The 19,930-nt window shown below is 43.7% G+C and overlaps 1 protein-coding gene across 2 annotated transcripts in view; it reads right to left on the reverse strand.

Moving 5' to 3' along the window:
- Nucleotides 1-11,894: 11,894 nt before the first annotated feature.
- Nucleotides 11,895-19,930, reverse strand: part of SLC24A3 (solute carrier family 24 member 3) — a 184,218-nt gene continuing 176,182 nt past the window's right edge. For both annotated transcript variants that reach the window (XM_083624467.1, XM_083624466.1), the window contains exons 16-17: nt 14,408-14,473; nt 11,895-13,923 (exon numbers count right to left, since the gene is read on the reverse strand). In XM_083624467.1, the coding sequence (XP_083480593.1) occupies nt 13,774-13,923; nt 14,408-14,473 (216 nt within the window). In that variant the 3' untranslated portion in view covers nt 11,895-13,773. The remainder of the gene's footprint in view (nt 13,924-14,407; nt 14,474-19,930) is intronic.

Raw genomic sequence — 19,930 nt, forward strand, 5'->3', positions numbered from 1 at the left:
CTTCCTGACAGTAAGAGCTGTTTGACAGTGGAATTTGCTGCCAAGGAGTGTGGTGGAGTCTCCTTCTTTGGAGGTCTTTAAGCAGAGGCTTGACAACCATATGTCAGGAGTGCTCTGATGGTGTTTCCTGCTTGGCAGGGGGTTGGACTCAATGGCCCTTGCTTGGCAGGGGGTTGGACTCGATGGCCCTTGTGGTCTCTTCCAACTCTATGATTCTATGAAATCGCATAACAGCTGCAGAAGGGGACGGCAGACATTGTGCATTTGTACATTGTAAAGTGCCTTCAACTTTTTTTTTTTTAATAGCATACTAGCACAAATTCACAAGTGATGATGAAGAACTGCGGAATGGGTTGAAGGATACTTAAAATGGATGGATGTCATCTTCTGACTTCTGATATGTACAACCCTCACCTCCCCTACCCAAAATCCTAGAGTCTTCCAACAAACTTAAAATTATCCTAAGGAATGTTTCCTCCTACAAATGCTTTACTTTTATTAGAATTAATTTCAGCAAGCATAAGAAAATAATTGGTCTGAAAACACTATTGTTTCTTTTATTTTCCCACTTTTATTGAAACACTAGAGATCATAAGAAATAGTTATGAAGTTGGAACGGGATAACCCTTTGGTGTCTTGTATAAACACACATGCACACACAAATGTACCACAAAACCTGAGCCATTACTACTTATATTTTTTAAAGTGTATATTCAGTACGCACCTTAGAGAAGTGTGCCAGCTCTAACAGTGCATATACGTTCATTGTTTAGTATATAAGAATGACGACAGCAACAATGTAATAGATGACCAGCTCAGAGGTTGACACAATTAATGCTAAAGGGCACGATCTAGCAGAAATCCTATGCCATGACCACTGAAACAAGCTCTTGCTCATTCCTTTCAGCAGTGCTCGTGCCAGATAACTTCTAGACAGACTGTGCTCAAAATATTTAAATTGTTCCAATTTTAGGCTTTGGTACAGGAAAGCACAAAAGCAGATGGCTCATTTGGAGTACTATGCTTAAAGAAATAAAATATGATCAGATTTAAATAACAGATTTACATAACCTCCCAGTATAAGGATTGCTTCCTTGGTACACAACCTACATTCTCAATGAAAAATAAATAAAATAAATATGTGGATAATTTCCCAGGCCACTGCATGCAAATCAAAAACTTTCCCTATATGCAAAGAAGGAAACCAGTTCAGCAATAACACCAATGATAAATGCTACAAAAGTTACAAAGATACACCCAGTTACACCTAATGCATTATACACACGACTGAAGTGCTATGTTATTGTTCAGATTTTCATATATTCATAAATATGCAAAACTAGCAATCATATTTTATGCTTAGAAATATGAGCCTTTTAAACTGCTGACAGTAATCAGCTCAGCAGCAACCAACAACTAATTTCTATTCAAATGGCAGCCAGCTACCACAGACTGGGGGATCTTAATATAATATAAAGTATGTAAGATACAAACTTGAATATAAATCTATGCTCCTTAATTTTTTAAAAAATAAGGACAGAAATGTTTCCACATATCCATGCAGGATGTTCAGTCTTCAAGAACATTTAAATGCTCATGAAAATTGCATTCATCCTATTGGAACAGCAATAGTCAGTGCACAGGCTACTATCACATCATTAAAAAAGGCAGGAGACCCCCTTTTCACATAGCAAACAGGTGGGCTAAGAATTATACATAAGAGTAATTTTATCTGTGCTCAGTGCCAACTCCACTTTGAAACTGCTACTTTCTCCACTGAATGATTTGAGATTGTGAAAGCACATAATAATTAATTATTGACATCTCAGTGGATATGTAATCTATTAGTAGAACGGGAACCAATGGAATAATTCCGCTTGCCCTGCATTTTTCTGTGCAAATGAAAAACTGTATCACTGCATGCAGTTTTAGTGTGTGTGGAAACACGTTTGTAGATATGTAGGAAGACTCAAAAAGAAAAGGAGCAGATTGTGTCAGCAAATGCTTGTGTTTATACTACAGCACAGCACGCCGACCTACAAGCAAGGGGCCAAGACCACAGGAGCATCTGTGGAAGGACACCACTGCTAATATAATTTGCATTATATACAAGTTGGGACCTACAAGCATTGGGGGAGGGGTGACATAAGGCCCCCTCTCCCTTCCCACTGCAATGCTTCACTGCATTCCTCCTGAAGGGGGGCTCAGGAGGAGCCCTCCTCTTCTCTGGCCTTTTCTTTGCATTCTCTACCTCAGCTGACCACCACCACGAAACCAATAGGCAAATTATGCCACATACAATGTTAAACCCATTAATTTCCTAGAAGAAAGCAAGCTAGAGAGTTGTAGGGACTTGGGCCTCATCTCCATACATGCACAGCAGACTGAAGTGGTAAATGGACAAGGCCACTTCATTGGGCTCCTCCAACATGGCTGCCTACCAAGGCTACTCCTAAGCTCTCCTAAGTTTGCTTCTTTCCTTTCAAGTTCCCCAAGAGTAGAAATCTAGCACAGCAGGAAGTCAAAACATAGAGCATTTCTCCCTGGCACAATAGGTTTCTCCCCTGCCAGAGTGTTTTGTATGTGAAAGAACATTCACCTGCAGTCCCCACCTGCAATATAAAGTGGTCCTACCACTGCAGGATTCTTCTGCCATATTCTGCTGCATGCTCAGACCAGGCCCCAATTATGTCTATCTTTTTCTGGATTGCACTCCAGCACAACAATCTATATTCTGAGGCCTGCGTGGAGAACCTGTAAATGTGGGCTTTCCCATTCACTTCTATGACGGGGGGGGGGGAGGTATGCATGCATTCCTGTGCATGCGTGATGTTGCATGGAAATGAACAGAGAACCCTGTGTAGACCAAGGATAAGAATCCTGTAGACCTCCAGATATGATGGGGCTGCATTGGCCAAGTTGGCAGAGGCTGATGGGAGAGAACGTCCAACAACAACATCTGGGTGGTCTCAGATTCCCCATACCTGTTTGAGAGCTCTCTGTATTCAAGAGACTGACTGGTCCAGAGGATAAAATTATTGCTTTTATATCAAATGGGTTACTATTATTTATCAAATGATAAACAAAAAAATCAGAAAATTCTTCTGTCTCAGTTGGTGGAGGGAGATGGCTCCCCTGGCGAGAAGTTTGAATTCTGCTTATTTGCTTTAACTCTGACAAAGTTGCTTGAAGTGGAATCATGCCAACCATGTTTTGGCCCTTCTAGACCTACTGCCACCGCCTGGGAAAAAAGGATCAACCACACACACAAAGATTCAGGGGCAAAACTAGGCTTCATTTCACCTGGGTCAAAGACCCAGTTTGGCACCCCCCCCACACACATTTATTTTGTGTGTGTGTGTGTGTGTGCATGCGTGCACACACACAGACACAGAGGATGGGCCCTCAGTGGGGCCCTCTGGAGGCTTCACCTTGGGCAAAAAGCCTCGCTAGCCCCTCCCCACCCATAGCTACGTCTCTGGTTTATCTCTACTGATCCAGGGATGGGAAACCTGTGGCTCTCCAGATGTTACTGGACTACAGCTCCTGTCGTCATTCCTGGTCCCTGCCACGCTGGCTGGGGCTGATGTCCAACAACATCTGAAAAGGCCACAGATTCCCATTTGCACTCTAGTTCTTGAGACTGGCATAACCAAATGCCTTTGGTGAAACCTTTCATATTAAGAATTTAGGATTGTATATTGCATTGCTTCAAAGTACAGGGGGTATCTGGGGAATTGTGCAATAAAGTTGGTATGCCAAAGTGGATCTATAATTTAGACTTTTAAATGTATGCTCAAAACACCATAGGTACCCTAAAAACATACTGAGGAGGCCCTAAGAAACAAAGAAAGACTTCATTTTCAGCCTACAGCCTTGCAATGCCAATTAGGTACATCTCTTTATAGCATGTGTATCTCTCACAGAGAAAGACCACCTTGCAACATGCTGTAGCATTCACTCATATTCATAAGCAATTTGTAAGATGGCATGGTGGCTCCTTTTGGTATCAGGCTGTTGGAAGAAACTGAGCACAGTGCAGGAGGCAGGACAGAGAGAAGAATTCAGTTCCCTTTATCTGCATGCACTTTTTTCATTGGAAACATTATTGCTTTATGAGTAAATGGGACAGGCAGATGAATAAACAGATGTGGCTTCTTACACCACACCAGATTCAGTAGTGATTGTTAGATTGTTCTCTGCATCTTGGGCAAGATTTGCTTGTCCATTAGGGTGAATGCCCTAACTTGAACTAGACTCCACATGCCTGCCCACTTACTAATATCCAGTCCATGAGGTGGCTCTGGCTGTCAGTTTCCTGCTCCTTAGTTTCCGTGTTGCCTTTGTAGCACTTGGCAGAGAGGAGGATGGGGACAAAACTAGAATTAGTTGGCTGCGCCTGTGGCCTCTCTGTCTTCTGTCTAGTCTCAATGGGCACCAACCACCCCTGGAGACTATTCTGAATCTCCTCTTCCTGCCTACTGTTCAGTCGGGGGACTATGATGTTTTTTGCTGCTCTGTTTAAAAACAGAAATAGATCAACCTGATTTTGCACATGCCCACCTATTCAGCAATTTCCCCAGGAGACACCTTATTGCTTCCTTCAAGGGGAAGTGCAACTGTCCTTTAAAAAAAACCCCAAGAAACCAAAACTTGCACATCTTAACCCCATGCCAACATTCCTAAGTCTGTTTCTTGTTTGTTTTCTATTGCCCAACAAAATCAGGTGTTGGGGTGGAAAGACATATGTGCGCATAATCAGCATTCATTGAAAGGAGGAGGGCGGAAAAAACTCAGTCTTAAGAGGATGAATTCTGTTTTCACTGCTCCTTGCAGGAAAAGGCAGGCTATAGATGAAATTAATAAATGATCATGAAAGACAGCGTGGATGCATTCTGAGCCTATGTCTCCAGGATTTTTCTTCTATCATCCAAAGAAAATGACCATTTCATATGCCCCAAATAGAAGGCGCTAATATGCAGCAGTTAGCCTAGGACTGGCATGTAGATTGTCATATTTGACACTGGGGGGTTTCTCTGTGGGAAACCAGATATGAAGTCAATAGTTGTCAAGACTCTGGGGTCCTTAGTGGGCCTAGTGTCAGATTGTGGCATTCTAGAGCAGACCCAAACTCTCCCTGCCCTTTAAACAGTAGCTGTTGATGGGTAAAAGGATAGCACTGAGACCACGGAGACCCAGGTTCAAATTCCTACTCAGCCATGAAGTTCATTGATCTTCACCTAACTTACCACTCATTGGGTTGTTACGAGGATAACATGGGAACAGTTATGTTGACCTCAGTGGATTAAAAGTGGGATGTAAATGTACCTGGCCACATCAGGGACAATTTGCTGTAAATATAAATGGCATCTCTCAAAACCAACCGCCTAGCGCTCCCCATGGCTTAAAGCTGGGATCTAGGACCCAATTACTGGCAGGAGGTGCTCCTTCATCTTGTCCTGCCTGGATTTTGAGATCAGCTGGGAAGACCTTCCTGGTAACACCACCTTTGAATGATGTCAGAGGAGCTGTGACACAATGGAGGGTCATGTTAGTCATAGTCCTGCAGCTGTATTGTGAGGCTGTATTGACTGATAGTATCTTGGGGAGTGATTAAGGGCATACTGGAACTTTAGGTTTGGGCAGTTGAAGTGAATCCAAGGGCTCTGTTTGGACTTTTTTGCAGTTTGAAAACTGATGGGAAAATGCGTTGAAAAGTGTGGGGTGAATAGACGACTAATGAAAATATGTAGAAACACCCCACAAGCAGCTCAGGATGGATGTTCAATAAATACTGCAAATCAGGATGAATACTCTGCAAACAGGTCATCTGGAGGGCCCCCAACTCTCATCTGTTAGTGGGTAGAGGCTGGAAGACCCCCTTTCAGGGATGCTGTAATTGGCATGGCAGGAGAGTTGGGATAGAGATTGGCCTTTAATGCACCTTCCAACTCTAAAACTCTATGATCAAAACACAGTTGGAACAGCAGTTAACTACAGGTCAATCTGCCAAACTTGCAAGGGAAACAGAGGATTGGTGGTATAGGCAGAAGCCACAGTGTAAGACACAATGACATCTTAAGACACATACATACCACACACACGGACAAACAATATAATTTCTGGCTACAGCTGAAATTTCAGGCTGTCAGTTTTTAACATTTCCATGCATTAAAAAAAACCCTTCTTGAAAGTAGAAAGCTAGAACACCAGGAAGGCAAACATCCCAACCCAGCCCTCCCTGCTGAGTTAGTTTCCTACTTGCAGAGATGCTTTTTTAACTGAGAGGGAGCAGGATAGCTCAGTTGGTTAGAGCATGCTGCTGATAATGCCAAGGATTCAGGTTTGATCCCTGTACAGGTCACCTTAATATTCTTGCATTGCAGGGGGTTGCATTAGGTCCTCAGGTTCCCTTCCAGCTCTACAATTCTATGGATCGATGAAAAAAGAATCCTGCACCCTGCAGTTGGAGATGGTCTAGTCCTGTAACATGGCATGGTATGTTTGTGCAACAGCCTAACTCTTGAGCTTGATCCTCAGACTGAAGAACTTGCTTCTTGGGTGAAGACTGCCTGACCAAAGGGCAGCAAATCCTGCTCTGTAGGGAAAGAGTGCGTGACGGCATCCCGAGGTTATGCTGCATGGAGCCCCCTCACAGCTGAGTGTGCTTTGCTCCTTCTCATCGCACTGCCAACCATGGATTTGACAGCCATGTGAAGGGGCTCTCTGTACAGGTCCTCCATGTGAAAAAGCAACCTTTGTGTAGGGGAGCTGTACATGAGTGCATCTGGTGGGGTGTGTGGGCAAGACAGTGCAATCCTCTTAAATTCCTGCTTCCTTCTCCGACTGATGCTCTAGAGGGCAATCCCTGCGCCTGATTTGGACCACCCACCTGCTTCTGTCCAATCAGACTGATGGTCAGTTTCTCTCTCCAAGTCACGAAACCTGAACGGTTTGGAGCATACTTGTGTTGAGGCCTGGCAATTCATTCCTCCCTCCCCAGGATACTTCCTAATTTCTGCCTCCAACTGCAGCGAAAGTAATTCAATACAAATGACCAAAAACATTTTCTGTATTATGGTCATTTGTCTATTGAGAACAATGTAAAAGATAGTGCATTCATTAGCATGTGTTTTGGTAAGGAAAATCTGCTGAATCAAACGTTTCTTTTTCATCTCCAGAGTTGTTATTTTCTGTAGCTACGTTGAACAATCAGAACGTTCTGGAGAACCATCTAAAAGCAGTTAGCCTGACTAAATCTACTGTAACAGTTTGGCTAATCTAGTACAGTGGTGCCTTGGGTTACAGACGCTTCAGGTTACAGACTCGGCTAACCCATAAATAGTACCTCGGGTTAAGAACTTTGCTTCAGGATGAGAACAGAAATCGCGCGTCAGCAGCGGGAGGCCCCATTAGCTAAAGTGGTACCTCAGGTTAAGAACAGTTTCAGGTTAAGAACTGACCTCCAGAACGAATTAAGTTGTAAACCTACAAATTGCACTGAATTGCACAGTACTTATTTTGATCATGTACAGGATCAGGCTGCAAGGGATATGAAACAATATTCTACTCAAAACAGAGGGGAGCCTTTTTTGTGCAGTGAAGACCATTAGCAAGGTCCTGAAGGGCCACATTTTCTCACAGGAATCTGCCAGGAGCTGCATGCTGGCTGTAGGTGGGACCCAGGTCAGTAGGTCAGCCCTTTTCTTCCTGCCATGCCTCCCCCCTCCCCAATCTCTCTCATTTCTTCCCCGCCCAGTGGGGACAGATTGCACTTTCCTGAGGTCTGAACAGACTGCTTGCACAGGGGTTTGGACTTAGGCTGAAAGCTGTATCTCTTTGGCAACCTGCAACCTACGCCTGCCCTAGAGCAAGGCAGCAGCTGATGTCATTGCCCAGGGTCAGGGAAATGTCTTGTTCCCAACTCTGATTCAGTCCAGAGGATGCCCAGGAAACAAAACATTAAGTCTGTATTATTTCTGGATTGGGTTAGGATGTATGTCTTTGTTGATTCTACGCTGGGGTGGGGGTACCTGTAGTCCTCTCCCTGCTGCTTGACTACAACTCCCACTATCCTTGACAACTGGTTTTGCTGCTTAGTCCAAATGCATCTGAAGGGCCACAGACTCCCCACTTCTGCTTTATGTCATGCACTGCATTTGAGAATGCTTTCTGTGTCTGCCACAGTACTTCTGACCCACAGCATTTCTCCAGTGCAATGGTTTGGCCCAGCTCATGACATACACATGCCACAGCAGCTTGTGAGCCTGTCCTTGTGAAGCTTTCTCAATGTCTAGCTCATTCAACTGGTTTTGCAGATAATCTTTAATCATATTTTTTCTCCTGAGAAGTCTGTATATCTCAAATTGGCAAGCATTTCCTGTTTCACACATCAAAGAAAAATGCAAAGCATGTTGACTGACCCAACCAATATGAATCCTTGGCTATACAGTTATAAGGGATACTTTTTAAATAAACCAACTTCCAACACTAGTGCATTTTCTGTTAGAAAAATCCATGCTTACTTACATACATTTTTCAACACCCCCCCCATCCCACCACCCCAAACACGACAAGAACAACATTCTCTTTGGTAGTAGCCAACTCACTGAGTTCTTGAAAGTACACTCGAGGCTAACAGAGCCGACCCTGCTGCTCAGTCTGCACAAAAATTCCCCAGAACTCTTTGAAACAACAGCCAAGATAAAAACAATGAAAATATTTTTTTTATATTCCTGGGGATTTCTGTTCTGTGTTTGCTTTTATATATGCAGTGATTCCATGACTGCAGCTACTTAAAACGCACACAGATTATTATACAAAAAATGCTCACAACTTGGTACAAAAGCTTGTGTTATTAATTTTATCTTGGAAACAAAGGAAAGTTGCTCACCAAAGAAATGTCTCCAATTCATTTTGAACCTATTATGCTGGGTTTATTTTATTTTATTGTTTGGGGGGTGGAGGATACCAAATACATTCTACTCATTTCAGCAGGACTTATGGGTGAGCAACAGGCTCCAGATTATACCCTACACTATATAACAAGTGGTAACTCACTATAAATGTGCATGTGACCTCAGTTGGTAATCTGTACAATCCTACTAAGTAATGAGAATTTTGCCCCAAGTCAGCCCCTAATTATATGATTTGAAGCAGAAAGGACGGTAAAATTGTCTTCACAACTAGGCATTACACCTGATCATTTTAATTGTTCCCTACACATCACAGTAAGCTATTACACATTGTTAAGATGCAATAAATATGGAAGTCTTCCTAAAACCAGCAACCAGTGTACCAGCAACAGGAGCCAATTCAGACAACTAAATTGATATGTTCAAAATGTGGGTTGAATGGATCGCTCTAGAATGATCCATTTGTCTTGCATTAATACGTCAGCATGCATCTAGCCAGCATTTCAAAGTTACATAGACTTTACTTCTGTAAATGAGCCAAAAGTGAGTGATTCAAGGTGAATCAATCTCTCATTCAGATACACACACATGGCCAAGCACTGAATTTTGACTGGATACACATGGTCATCAGAAGCTGGGGCTAGGATTCAGTCTAGAAAGCTATTTAGGGTTGTGTGTGTTCCAGCCTTAAGAGTCCTAGCCATGCACAACAGAGAACACAGCTATGCAACACCAGACCCTGTAATTGGCACATAGTACGAAGCCTCTGGACTGACCAAGACTGTACATAAAATACTAGGAGTCTGACCTTCACCAACTCCAGTTTCATCAACTGACCTCGGAGAGGCAGGGCTGGGGGGCACACACTTCAGGTCTGAATTTAGGAACACTCAGTGGTCTTTCTCAGGAACTGACATGCAAACCAAATCCTCATTCCCCAACTTGAATCAAATTGGCTTACATTCCTGACCCGCTTTCATAATGTCCATCTGCTGTGCTAGAAAAGCACATTCAATGCTACAGAACTCCTACAATATATGATTCCCTCCCACATGAAAGGTCTCTTTGATGCAGATAATACTATGCTGTATCACAAGATATATAAAGGCTATTTCATAGAAATAAATCCAACTGGCTCCACTGGAGCTGCCCTCCAAATAGACGAAAGATATTCTGCTTAAAAAGGTCTTCCAAATACAAGCTATGGGCTTATCCACACTTACCTTTGGCCTTGCTCTTTCCAGTTGCATGGGCACACTTAAAAGCTTTGTATCCCAGCATGTTCCTTTTTTAGCTGCAGAGCTTTCCCCCTGAAAACCTGTTCTTTAGTGCTTGGAGCAAGTGTCAAGTCTAAGCAGATTGCTGTTTGCTCCAACTGCGCTTTAAAGAAAGGGCTTTTTGCAGGGAAAGCTCTGGAGCAAGGGGGGGGGGGAGGTGCCCAGAAACAGAGCTTTAAAGTGTGGACCATGCCTGGAAAGAGTGGAGCTGAAGTAAGTGTTAGCCCTATTGTACAATCAAGTAAGCAGTAAGCAACTAACTTTTAAAAATCCTGATGTATTTCTGGGTGCTAAAAATTTGATTAAAGTATGGTCACTATTACTGATTCCTATAAAGGAAGAATGGTCACTATTACTGATTTAATAAAAAACACCACTAAGAAGGAATGGCACAAATGTCAAAAGCAAACCTTTTCAAACTGTGTTCTGGGAATCCTGGAGTTCCTCTGATGCTGATCAGGAGGACAAATTCCATCTCCGTTACTTAACTTTCCCTGCAATCAACAGCTGTAGCAAAGTGTTGGGTCTGTTCTAGACTGCACTGCCATTTGAAGGCGAGACTAGTTCCTTATATGAAGCGTGTGTGTAACTTAGAATATGTCCTAGAATCCTCTGCAGCACACATGTGTCCCATGAGAGATGCTTGGGGCTTCTCCACAGACAAGCTGATGTGGAATCACCCTTCCCTTAAAGATAGAAATCAGAAAACCACTGGTCTAGAGAAATGGGATTATCTCATGACAGACATTAGAACATGAGTCAGCAAACTAAGGCCCGCGAGCCGGATCAGGCACAATTGCCTTCTGGATCTGGCCTGCGGACGGTCCGGGAATCACCATGTGTATCGCCAGCACATGCGTTCTTTCCCTCTCCCTTACATGGCAGCGGCGGTGGCACCTCCTCCTGGCTTCTCCCCGCCCTGCCTAGAGGAGGAAGGGGGCTGGGTTTTGTTGGTGCCAATGCTCAAGCGGCCGCCATTTTAAGCAGCCCCTCTCTGTAGCCCTTTCACATGCCACTCATTGTCCCTCTGCCACAGCCACCACCAGCCCCTGCCGCTCGCGAGACACAGGTAAGCAGCCACCGGGGCTCGTGGTGCTCTTGCATCATCCCCCCCCAATATAGTCCAGCCCCCCACAAGGTCTGAGGGACAGTGGACCGGCCCCCTGCTGAAAAATTTGCTGACCCCTGGATTAGAACATTATTCATAAACTAGTAGAAAACTGTACAGTAAACCCACAATTTGCATGCATTTAGTTTGTGTGCATTCAGCTTTATGCACGTGGAATTTTTTTAAAGGGGGTGGAAAGTGGGCAAGTTTGCAGGAAAAATGACTTTGGCAATCCCACCCACAACTGAACCCAATAGGTTTTTGACTCTATGTGATTATGGCTTTAGATAGGATCCCTGGAACGTAACTCCCATGTAAGTTGTGGGCGTACTGTACAACTTGAACAAATGTTACTGAAGTTGTTTGACACAGAAATGCAAACATCAAAAAGTATGTGTGTGTTTGTGAGAGTGGTGGCGATGGAGGGGAAATGAACCACCTCCTCCATTCTCCATTGAACTATGGGATTCACTCTCCCAGGCTGGCCATTGATCAGCCATGTATGTGGCTACAAGAAACAAGGAAAACTCCAACAACTACTAGGTGCTCACTGTGGATATCGTAAGATAAAGCAAGGTGCTAGGATGAAGGGAGTTTGCAGATTAGAAAATTTTATTTCACACCATTTATCCCAAGGAAATTCATTTTAAAATAATCAAGTGTAAAAGTGCAAACCAGTGGGTAGATAGGTTTTTTACTCTGGAGCTTTTAACCCCAACACTTCAAGCTTGCTGCTTCTCTGTTAATAATGACCTTTGTTTGTACCATAGACAAAATATACCTCAAACATTTGCCCAGCAGGACAACTATGAAGCTGTGACAGTGATGGGTGGCTCTACCAAGGTGTCATGCATTTGTCATACGGACAAATGCAGTATTGCACCAAAGACAGCAGGGCCAGTGTAATGCTGAATGGCAAATCTTTCACAATCACCTCAGCTACTAAATACTCAGTTTTCAAAGTGCCATCGTCATTCCTCCCTGTTCCTCTCCCCTGCCCTACCTCCAAGAGGACATAGGATGAATTCTAAGCACTTTTGTATTAGGAAGATGACACAATTCACTTGGAAGTGCTCCTGAAATGGAGCTCACACAGGACAAATTCCCAGCATATTGTGCCAGATGCATCTGTAAGAGAGAAAAAACCCTACCCAGGTCAAGTGTATCCTTTGCAGAGTGGCAAATGATAACATCAGCAATAATATATGTGCAAAATATGCCTTTCAGAAACCAGTGTCTATAACTAACTTTTTTAAAAATGTGTGCCATGTGCTTATGTTCTCCTCTCAGTTAAAAAGATAGCTTTACATGCCCTTTCCCCAATTCCCAGTCTCCAATACACTGAGAGCTAATCTGACAATCCAGTAGCCTGAGGTCTGAGCTGAACCCAGACTACTTTGGTTCAAGCCTTAGCTCAGCCCTCAAGGGACTCATCGGCTTTTGGCACATCGTCCTCGCTCAGCCTCAGCTCCACCATTTGAAGAAAAATTTCCTGTGGGAATATGAGTGACTTACCTTGCAGGATTGTTGTCAGGGCAAAGAAGGTAAGGATTGCAAAGCACTTTTCAATCTAAAAGTGCTACAGAAACTAGAAATATTGAGAAATCACAAAAAGGTCAGTCCAGGCTTTGCTTCTGACCTTGCATTTCAGATTACTGACAGTTAAAAACCAGAACTTCACCTTGTTAGCCTTCCAGAGTAGGCAGGCCTAAAACTATTGCTTGGAAATATAACAAACAACTTAGCAATCAAATTCTGATGACAAGAATAAAATGGTAGCAACATTCAGTTCTATAGTCTGCATTCAGTTAGGGTTCCTCTCAAATAGCTTTGAGCAATACATGACTTCCTGTGAGGAAGCCATGTTGTACTACCTCCATGCTTTCTTTCAAAAAGTATGAAGTCCATTCCTACTAACAAGTACCTGGAACTCAGCTCCCTGAGTGCCATTTGTGACTTTTGGATCTTCCAAATGAAACTGAAAACTCAGAAACGTAAGGAAGTTGCAAGAAAGCTTGTCTTGGAGGGGGCGGGGGGGCAGAATAAAATAGGTCCCTTCTGTTTTCCTCAGAAAGCACCCAACGCAATGTACCTCTTCTTTGTATCCTAGCTATAGTCTCAATTCATAAATTAGATTAGTCTTCAAATAAGTTAAAAAGAAGAAACTGTGGCAGTTCAGTTTCTCTGGCTCAGTGCCAGGTAGAAGATAGTTCATATAGACTGCAAGTCACTGTTTAGAGTATCTGAGTTTGTAAATCTTCACATCGATTCAGGAGGTTTCCAGGTGTGTGTCTGTATGTGTGAAGGAGTGGCTTAGAAAGAGCTAAGCCCAAACAGGAAGAGGACCCAATGAACAGTGAGGAGGTGTACTTCATGGCCTTCATGAGGCACCCACACTGCTTGGAGATGCCAACCATGTTTCATATTGCACAGGTACAGAAGAAAATTGCCTCTCAGCAGTCCATCCACATGATCAGTGATCTCTGCACATAGGCAAATTCACAAAAGTGAAGACATTAAATTCTGTCATGATGGAGAAACACAAGAAGATGCCGTAGAGCAGAAGGCACACGCACCCCAACTTCTTGTCCAGCTTCCATTTGTTCAAGTGAACACCAAACACCTGCAAATAGACAATAAGAAATGTTTTTCTTGAGGCGCATAAAACAATTTCACATAGATATAGAGCTGACCTAGATAAGAGGTAGATTTAATGGAGCGTGACCGGTTTGGTTGCACTGGGCATGGAGCCTCAAGGGCAGCACAACTATGATGTAGAATCGAAGGAGAGAGGAAGGGGGCTTCAAATTTTGGCATCGCTGAAATTTGAGACCCAAAGTCCACCTCAGCCTAGATCTACCAGCCTGCTCCTAGAAATCTCTCATCACTTCTATAGCTACCATTTGGTCTGAGCAGACCCTCTGGGCACTAGAAGTCTTTGGAAGATGCTGCCCGTGAATCACCATTACATTTATCATAACACACACTGCTACATCCCACAACTGCACCATATTTCATACATGCCTCACCAAAATGGGGTTAAGCTTTTATTTCACTAGTATTTGCTACTATCTTAAAAGTTCAGAATAAAATTGTGATCTACTTACAGTAACGAAAACTGATGCCAGCAGCAAGCCCACAGAATAGATAAGTCCTCGGCTGTTTAAATGAATCTGAAAAGTTAATGCAACTGTTTAAGAATTCTGTCTCCACTTTGATTATAATGAACTAGTTATAATCACTACACAGCAGAAAACTGTAATCTCATAGATATAAATGAGATAAGACCATTATATCACATTCTTTTACACCAAAGGGAATATTGTATTCAAAGCAACACTGCTGCCCTTTGATCCACAGAATTGGGCAGGGCTGGCTGTTTTCGATTTCTGAATGTATATTTATTTATTTATTCTTTGCATTTCAACCTCACCTTTCCATAATAATCACAGCACCTCACATTCCTTAAAATAATAGGATAATAATCAGACCAAGAGCAAATTATAGCAGATATTCTAAAGGCAGCCACAGCCGTTGCCAAAACCTTGTTAAGGGCAGTATTTGGCAAAACCCCACAGGAATAAGGTAGTCTTTGTTTCTCAATAAAAGTGAGCAGCAATGAGGCCAGGTATCCCTCTCTTAGGAGGCTGTTCCAGATTATGGGTGCTACAACCAAAAAGGTTCCGTCTCTAATGAACACCAGCCAATGACTAGGCCCACACTGAAGAGGTTGGAAGGAATGACTTGGGTAGGGGGAGGTTGAATTGAACCTAGAAATAAACCATAACCCAGGGGTCAGCAAACTTTTTCAGCAGGGGGCCGGTCCACTGTCCCTCAGACCTTGTGGGGGGCCGGACTATTTTTTTTTTAGTGAACAAATTCCTATGCCCCACAAATAATCCATTTGCATTTTAAATAAAAGCATACATTCTACTCATGTAAAAACACCAGGCAGGCCCCACAAATAACCCAGAAATGCATTTTAAATAAAAGGGCACATTCTACTCATGTAAAAACACGTTGATTCCCAGACCGTCCATGGGCCAGATTTAGAAGGCGACTGGGCCGGATCCAGCCTCCGGGCCTCAGTTTGCCTACCCATTCCATAACCAGCGAAGTTGGTTGTAATGATTGGTGTAATGTGATTTGATCTATTGGCACAATTTAGAACCCTGCAAACTATTTTCTGAATCGAAAGAAGCTTCCAGACTATTTTGAAGGTGAAACCCACAAAAAATGTATAAAACCTATCAAACCCACTGGTAACTACAGGCCTTAGTCACTGAGGTCAGTCCTATTTTTGTGGTAAAGAGTGCAACTGGAACAATAAATAAACCTGTCACTCATTCCTGGTCACTACTTCCATGAGGACATTCAGGAACAATCACAACACCCAGCAGTAGTCTAACCTGTAAACTCGCTGCTTTAGTTTTATTCTGCTGGGTCCCACCAAAGTTTGTCTAGTAGTTTCTTACAGCGGCACCCAAATGCCCAGAAGCAGGACATGAAGACAAAAGCCTGTCTCCCACTCTCTTTCAGCCCAGCTTAGGAAAACCATGCTGGCCCCCTTCCACTCCTTGGAGGAAGCTTGGGGCGCATATATAGCAGTACTACCTCTGTATTATTGTCTCCATAATGCAGATGGGAGGCTTTGACTTGAAGAAAGAGACACTTAGGAATACCCTACGGACATGGCAGGGACGCACATAGTAGAACAGTCTCATACCAAGCAGTCCTAAGGAAGGGGAGCCCATCGAAAGTCCTGCCACCTCACACCAGCCAGGACAAGCTGGGTACGTGGGCCTTTTCCCTCTCTCATTATACCAGCTTCAGCTTGGGTCCCTTCCAGGATCCACAGGGCTTTGGATCCAGCAGGTTCAAGGAATGACACTTCACTTCAGGGCCTGCTATTACTGCTTGGACAACCACCAGCTTTCTGTCCCCTAGGGTGCAGCTGGAGCGTCCATCACAGTAGAACCCCCAGCAGCAGCAGAAGCACCCCCATCCCTCAGCATCATTGGTGTACTCTTCATAACTATGCTACACCGGCTTTCAAGCACATCATGATTGTGGCACAATATTGTCTACTTTGCTAGTCTGGGCAGTCATTAAAGGTACAAGAGCCCCATTCACCTTGGCATTTCGTCACTGCAGAAGCACCATATTTTTGCACTGGGTATCTACAGAGACATATTGTCTAAAGATATTAGTAACTGGGGATGAGGTGAGTTCAAAATGTGCAGTTAGAATAAAGGCAGTTGCAAAGGCACATTTAGGCTAGAGAGATATAAGTTTTTTGAACAACTGAAGGTAGCTTGAAAGGGATACAAATTTGGCCTACTTTTGCCTCAGGTTCATAAAGTTGTTTTTTTGAAAAATAAAACTTGCCAAACTGTTTGATCAGAGGTGACAGGGCGACCAAATAAATCTGTGTGTGGTATGCTAAGTAGCAAGCAAAGACTTCCTTAAACTGGTTTCAGTCCTCTGAGAAATTATTGCCTGTCATTGAATTATTCTGTTGTGTATTTATTTAGTAATTCAGTTAAACATGAGTGGCGGTTTCCACCCCCAGAGTCATTTTGATAAAAGACATCATCTAATATTGGTTGGCTTGTTTGTGTTTCGGTTAGAGTACAAGAATATTTTTAATGGCAAACTGCCATTTGAGGGCTCAGGGCAGAACTAGTCTTCTTTCTCCAAAGGTGACGGGATGGGTTCCAGATCTCGGTTACTCAGCTGGGCTGACACATGGACAGAAAGAGGGGAGGAAAAGCATTCGTCTGTCACCACAAAATAACTTGGAGGATAAAAGTTCATGTACCACTAACAATGTGTCTCTTGTTTGTTCAACAGCTGGGCTTTCCCCTGCTTCGTAAAGTTGTTTTCAATCTAATGAGCAATTCAAATCAATTTGTTTCTGCATTAAAGTAATTTACTGTGTTGCCAGTTGAATAAATAATTTTCCACACTGCATCAGCAGCAGTTTTTCACCCATTTCTTAGTTAGCAAACGTGTGGATGCCAAAGTTATATCATTACCTCCATCTATAATAAGCACACAAAAGATTCTAAAATTATCAAGACACAGGGCATGGATCTTCAGCTAGTAGGCCTCCCACCAGCATCACTATTTTTTTTTTAAAAAGTTTTATTTTTAAGAGAAGGCCACGGCTATGCAAATGACTCAGGGAGATAAAGTGTTGCTTCCAATTTTCCAGGAGGTGCTCAGAGACAACTTAGCAGCTCATCACTCACAGTCCAGGAAACATGATAAAGATTTTGTATAGACACCCATTGTAAAATAGAGGGAGTAAAAGAAAGACTTGTAGCTCACTCCTTTTTTGCAGCACATCTATTGCATGCAGAAGATTCCAGGTTCAGCTTCTGGCATCTCTAGTTAAAATAATATCACGGAAGGGAAAGGGGAAAAGGCCTCTCTCTGAGCCCTTGGAGAGCCACTGCCAGACTGAGTAGGCCTGCTGTAACCGAGACAGATGGATAAATAATCTGACCTGGTAGGAGGCAAGTTCCTAAGAAACAAAGCATTAAATTATATCCTGATCTCTTCCTTGTCACTTAATGTGCTGGTGTTATGGTGCTTATAAGAGATGAAATTGGATTGGGGCAGCATTTTCATTTGTAGTAAAATCTGAATCACTGTTTCTCTGCACTCTCCATTTGATGTCAGATCTAAAAGTATTTCAAGTAAACAAAAGAGGCTAATTTCCCTAGGGAAGATTGATTGGAGTGTGTGTGGAAATTCCCAGGGACAGTTGGCAAGATGGCTTTATGGCTCTGGAATGCACTTTGTCAGGAAGTTCGGCTGCCCACACTAGATATCACAGCTGCATTTCCTGGAACAAAGGCTAGATTTCACTGTGCTTTTTTTGTTGTTGGCACATAAAGCGTAAATTCCCCTTGGGTGTCAGTAAGGTGAACTTGACATGCCACGTTGCAGGTAGAGGCAGAAGAATTAAACAGAGCAGCTCAAACTATAGTTGAAAAACCTGCTAGGGACCAGGAATATGCATACTCTGAATGGCAAAATAGGACTAAAACAACACAGTAGTAACTCCCCCTGCTGGAAATAACATTAGTGCCTAGATTATCCACTAGGCATCACTTAATTGCTTCTTATTCTGTATACTACTGAGAAAGAATGAAAATTTGACTTGGCTGGAATTGCAGAAAAGCGACCAATTCCAAAAAGCCGCTGTCAGCCACATTTCCTGCCTGTGCCTTCTTAAGAGTTTGATCAGGAAGTTTCATACCAAGAATGAGGGGGAAGCTCTCTTCTGTTTTGTAGCAGGGAAGGGAAGCTCTTTAGGTTTCTCTTCCCAGAAGACCACCAGCCTCCTCAGATTACAAAGATCATCATCAGGATGGTGAGCTGTGGCTCAGCTCTATCTACTGAGAACTCAGCACATGGTGGAAGAAAGAACATGCCTCTGCCTGCTCACCACGCACTCTACACAAGAATGCCTAACTGGACAACATTTCTTCTCTTTTTTGAGTAGGATGTGTGTACTCTCAGCTTACACATGACATTATGTGCATACTGATGGGGAGGAAGAAGGGCATCTTCACTTGTTTACCAGATAAAGAGTGACACCATCTGAAATATGCTCAGAGTCGCAAAGTGATTTCATGCTCTTTATTCAGCTCATAGTGGTGAGGAGGAATGAATGAATGTCCCCTCAAAGTATCTGCTTTATATACATTATTTACACAATGGGCTGCACATGATTGGCTAATTCCGGAATTCTACTGTAAGCCAATCAGGTTGTGGATTCACTTCTATCTGGAGCATGATTGGGTGGTTCCTGCCAACCAATCATACTGCTGCATTGTTCTAGGACCAATCAGACTGCTGCATTCTGAATCCTATTGTTCTAGGACCAATCAGACTGCTGCCTTTTGGATCCTATTGTTCTAGGACCAATCAGACTGCTGCAGTTTGGATCCTATTCAACTCAGTACATAATACCCCTCCCCTCTAAGTTCCAGTCCTGCCCGGGAGGCCGCATTCATAGTCCTCAAGGTACGCCGGCGGCCTACGTGTGCGTTGCGGCCTGGGGTGTTCCCTGGTCCGGGGTTCAGGTTCTGGCTGGTGTTCCAAGGATGCTGGCTGTGATGGGGCTGTATGGTCTGGCGCAACCGGCTCGCTCAGTCGTGGTTCTGGTTCCAGTGTCCTTTCGGCCTCACGGGTCCTCTCTGTATTTACTGATTCTGCCTCTCCTGCTTGCCCCTGCTGCTCTATGGGCCTCACTGCCCCACTGTTCCCTTGGGACTCCTCTGACCTGTCCTCATCCTCCTGGTTTTCTCCCGGGAATCGTCGCTGTATCTGGTTGCAGTGGCGGCGCCAGCATTGCCCCCCATCTGTTAGCACCTCGTACGACACGGGGCCAGTGACCCTGGTGACTGTGGCGGGTACCCATGCAGGGCCTGCCCCAAAATTCTTTGCATACACTGGGTCCTGGGCCTCGAAGGTCCGGGGGTTCCTGCCTTCCCCCACCACTACCTCATCCTGAGCTCTATCGGGGTGAAGGCAGTCCAATCTGATTGCAAGGCGCCGACCCATTAGTAGTTCAGCGGGGCTCCGGCCAGTCGTTGAGCTGGGGGCGCTGTGCT

This window comes from Podarcis filfolensis (assembly GCF_964270895.1).
Source record: "Podarcis filfolensis genome assembly, chromosome: 7".
Taxonomy (NCBI): Eukaryota; Metazoa; Chordata; class Lepidosauria; order Squamata; family Lacertidae; genus Podarcis; species Podarcis filfolensis.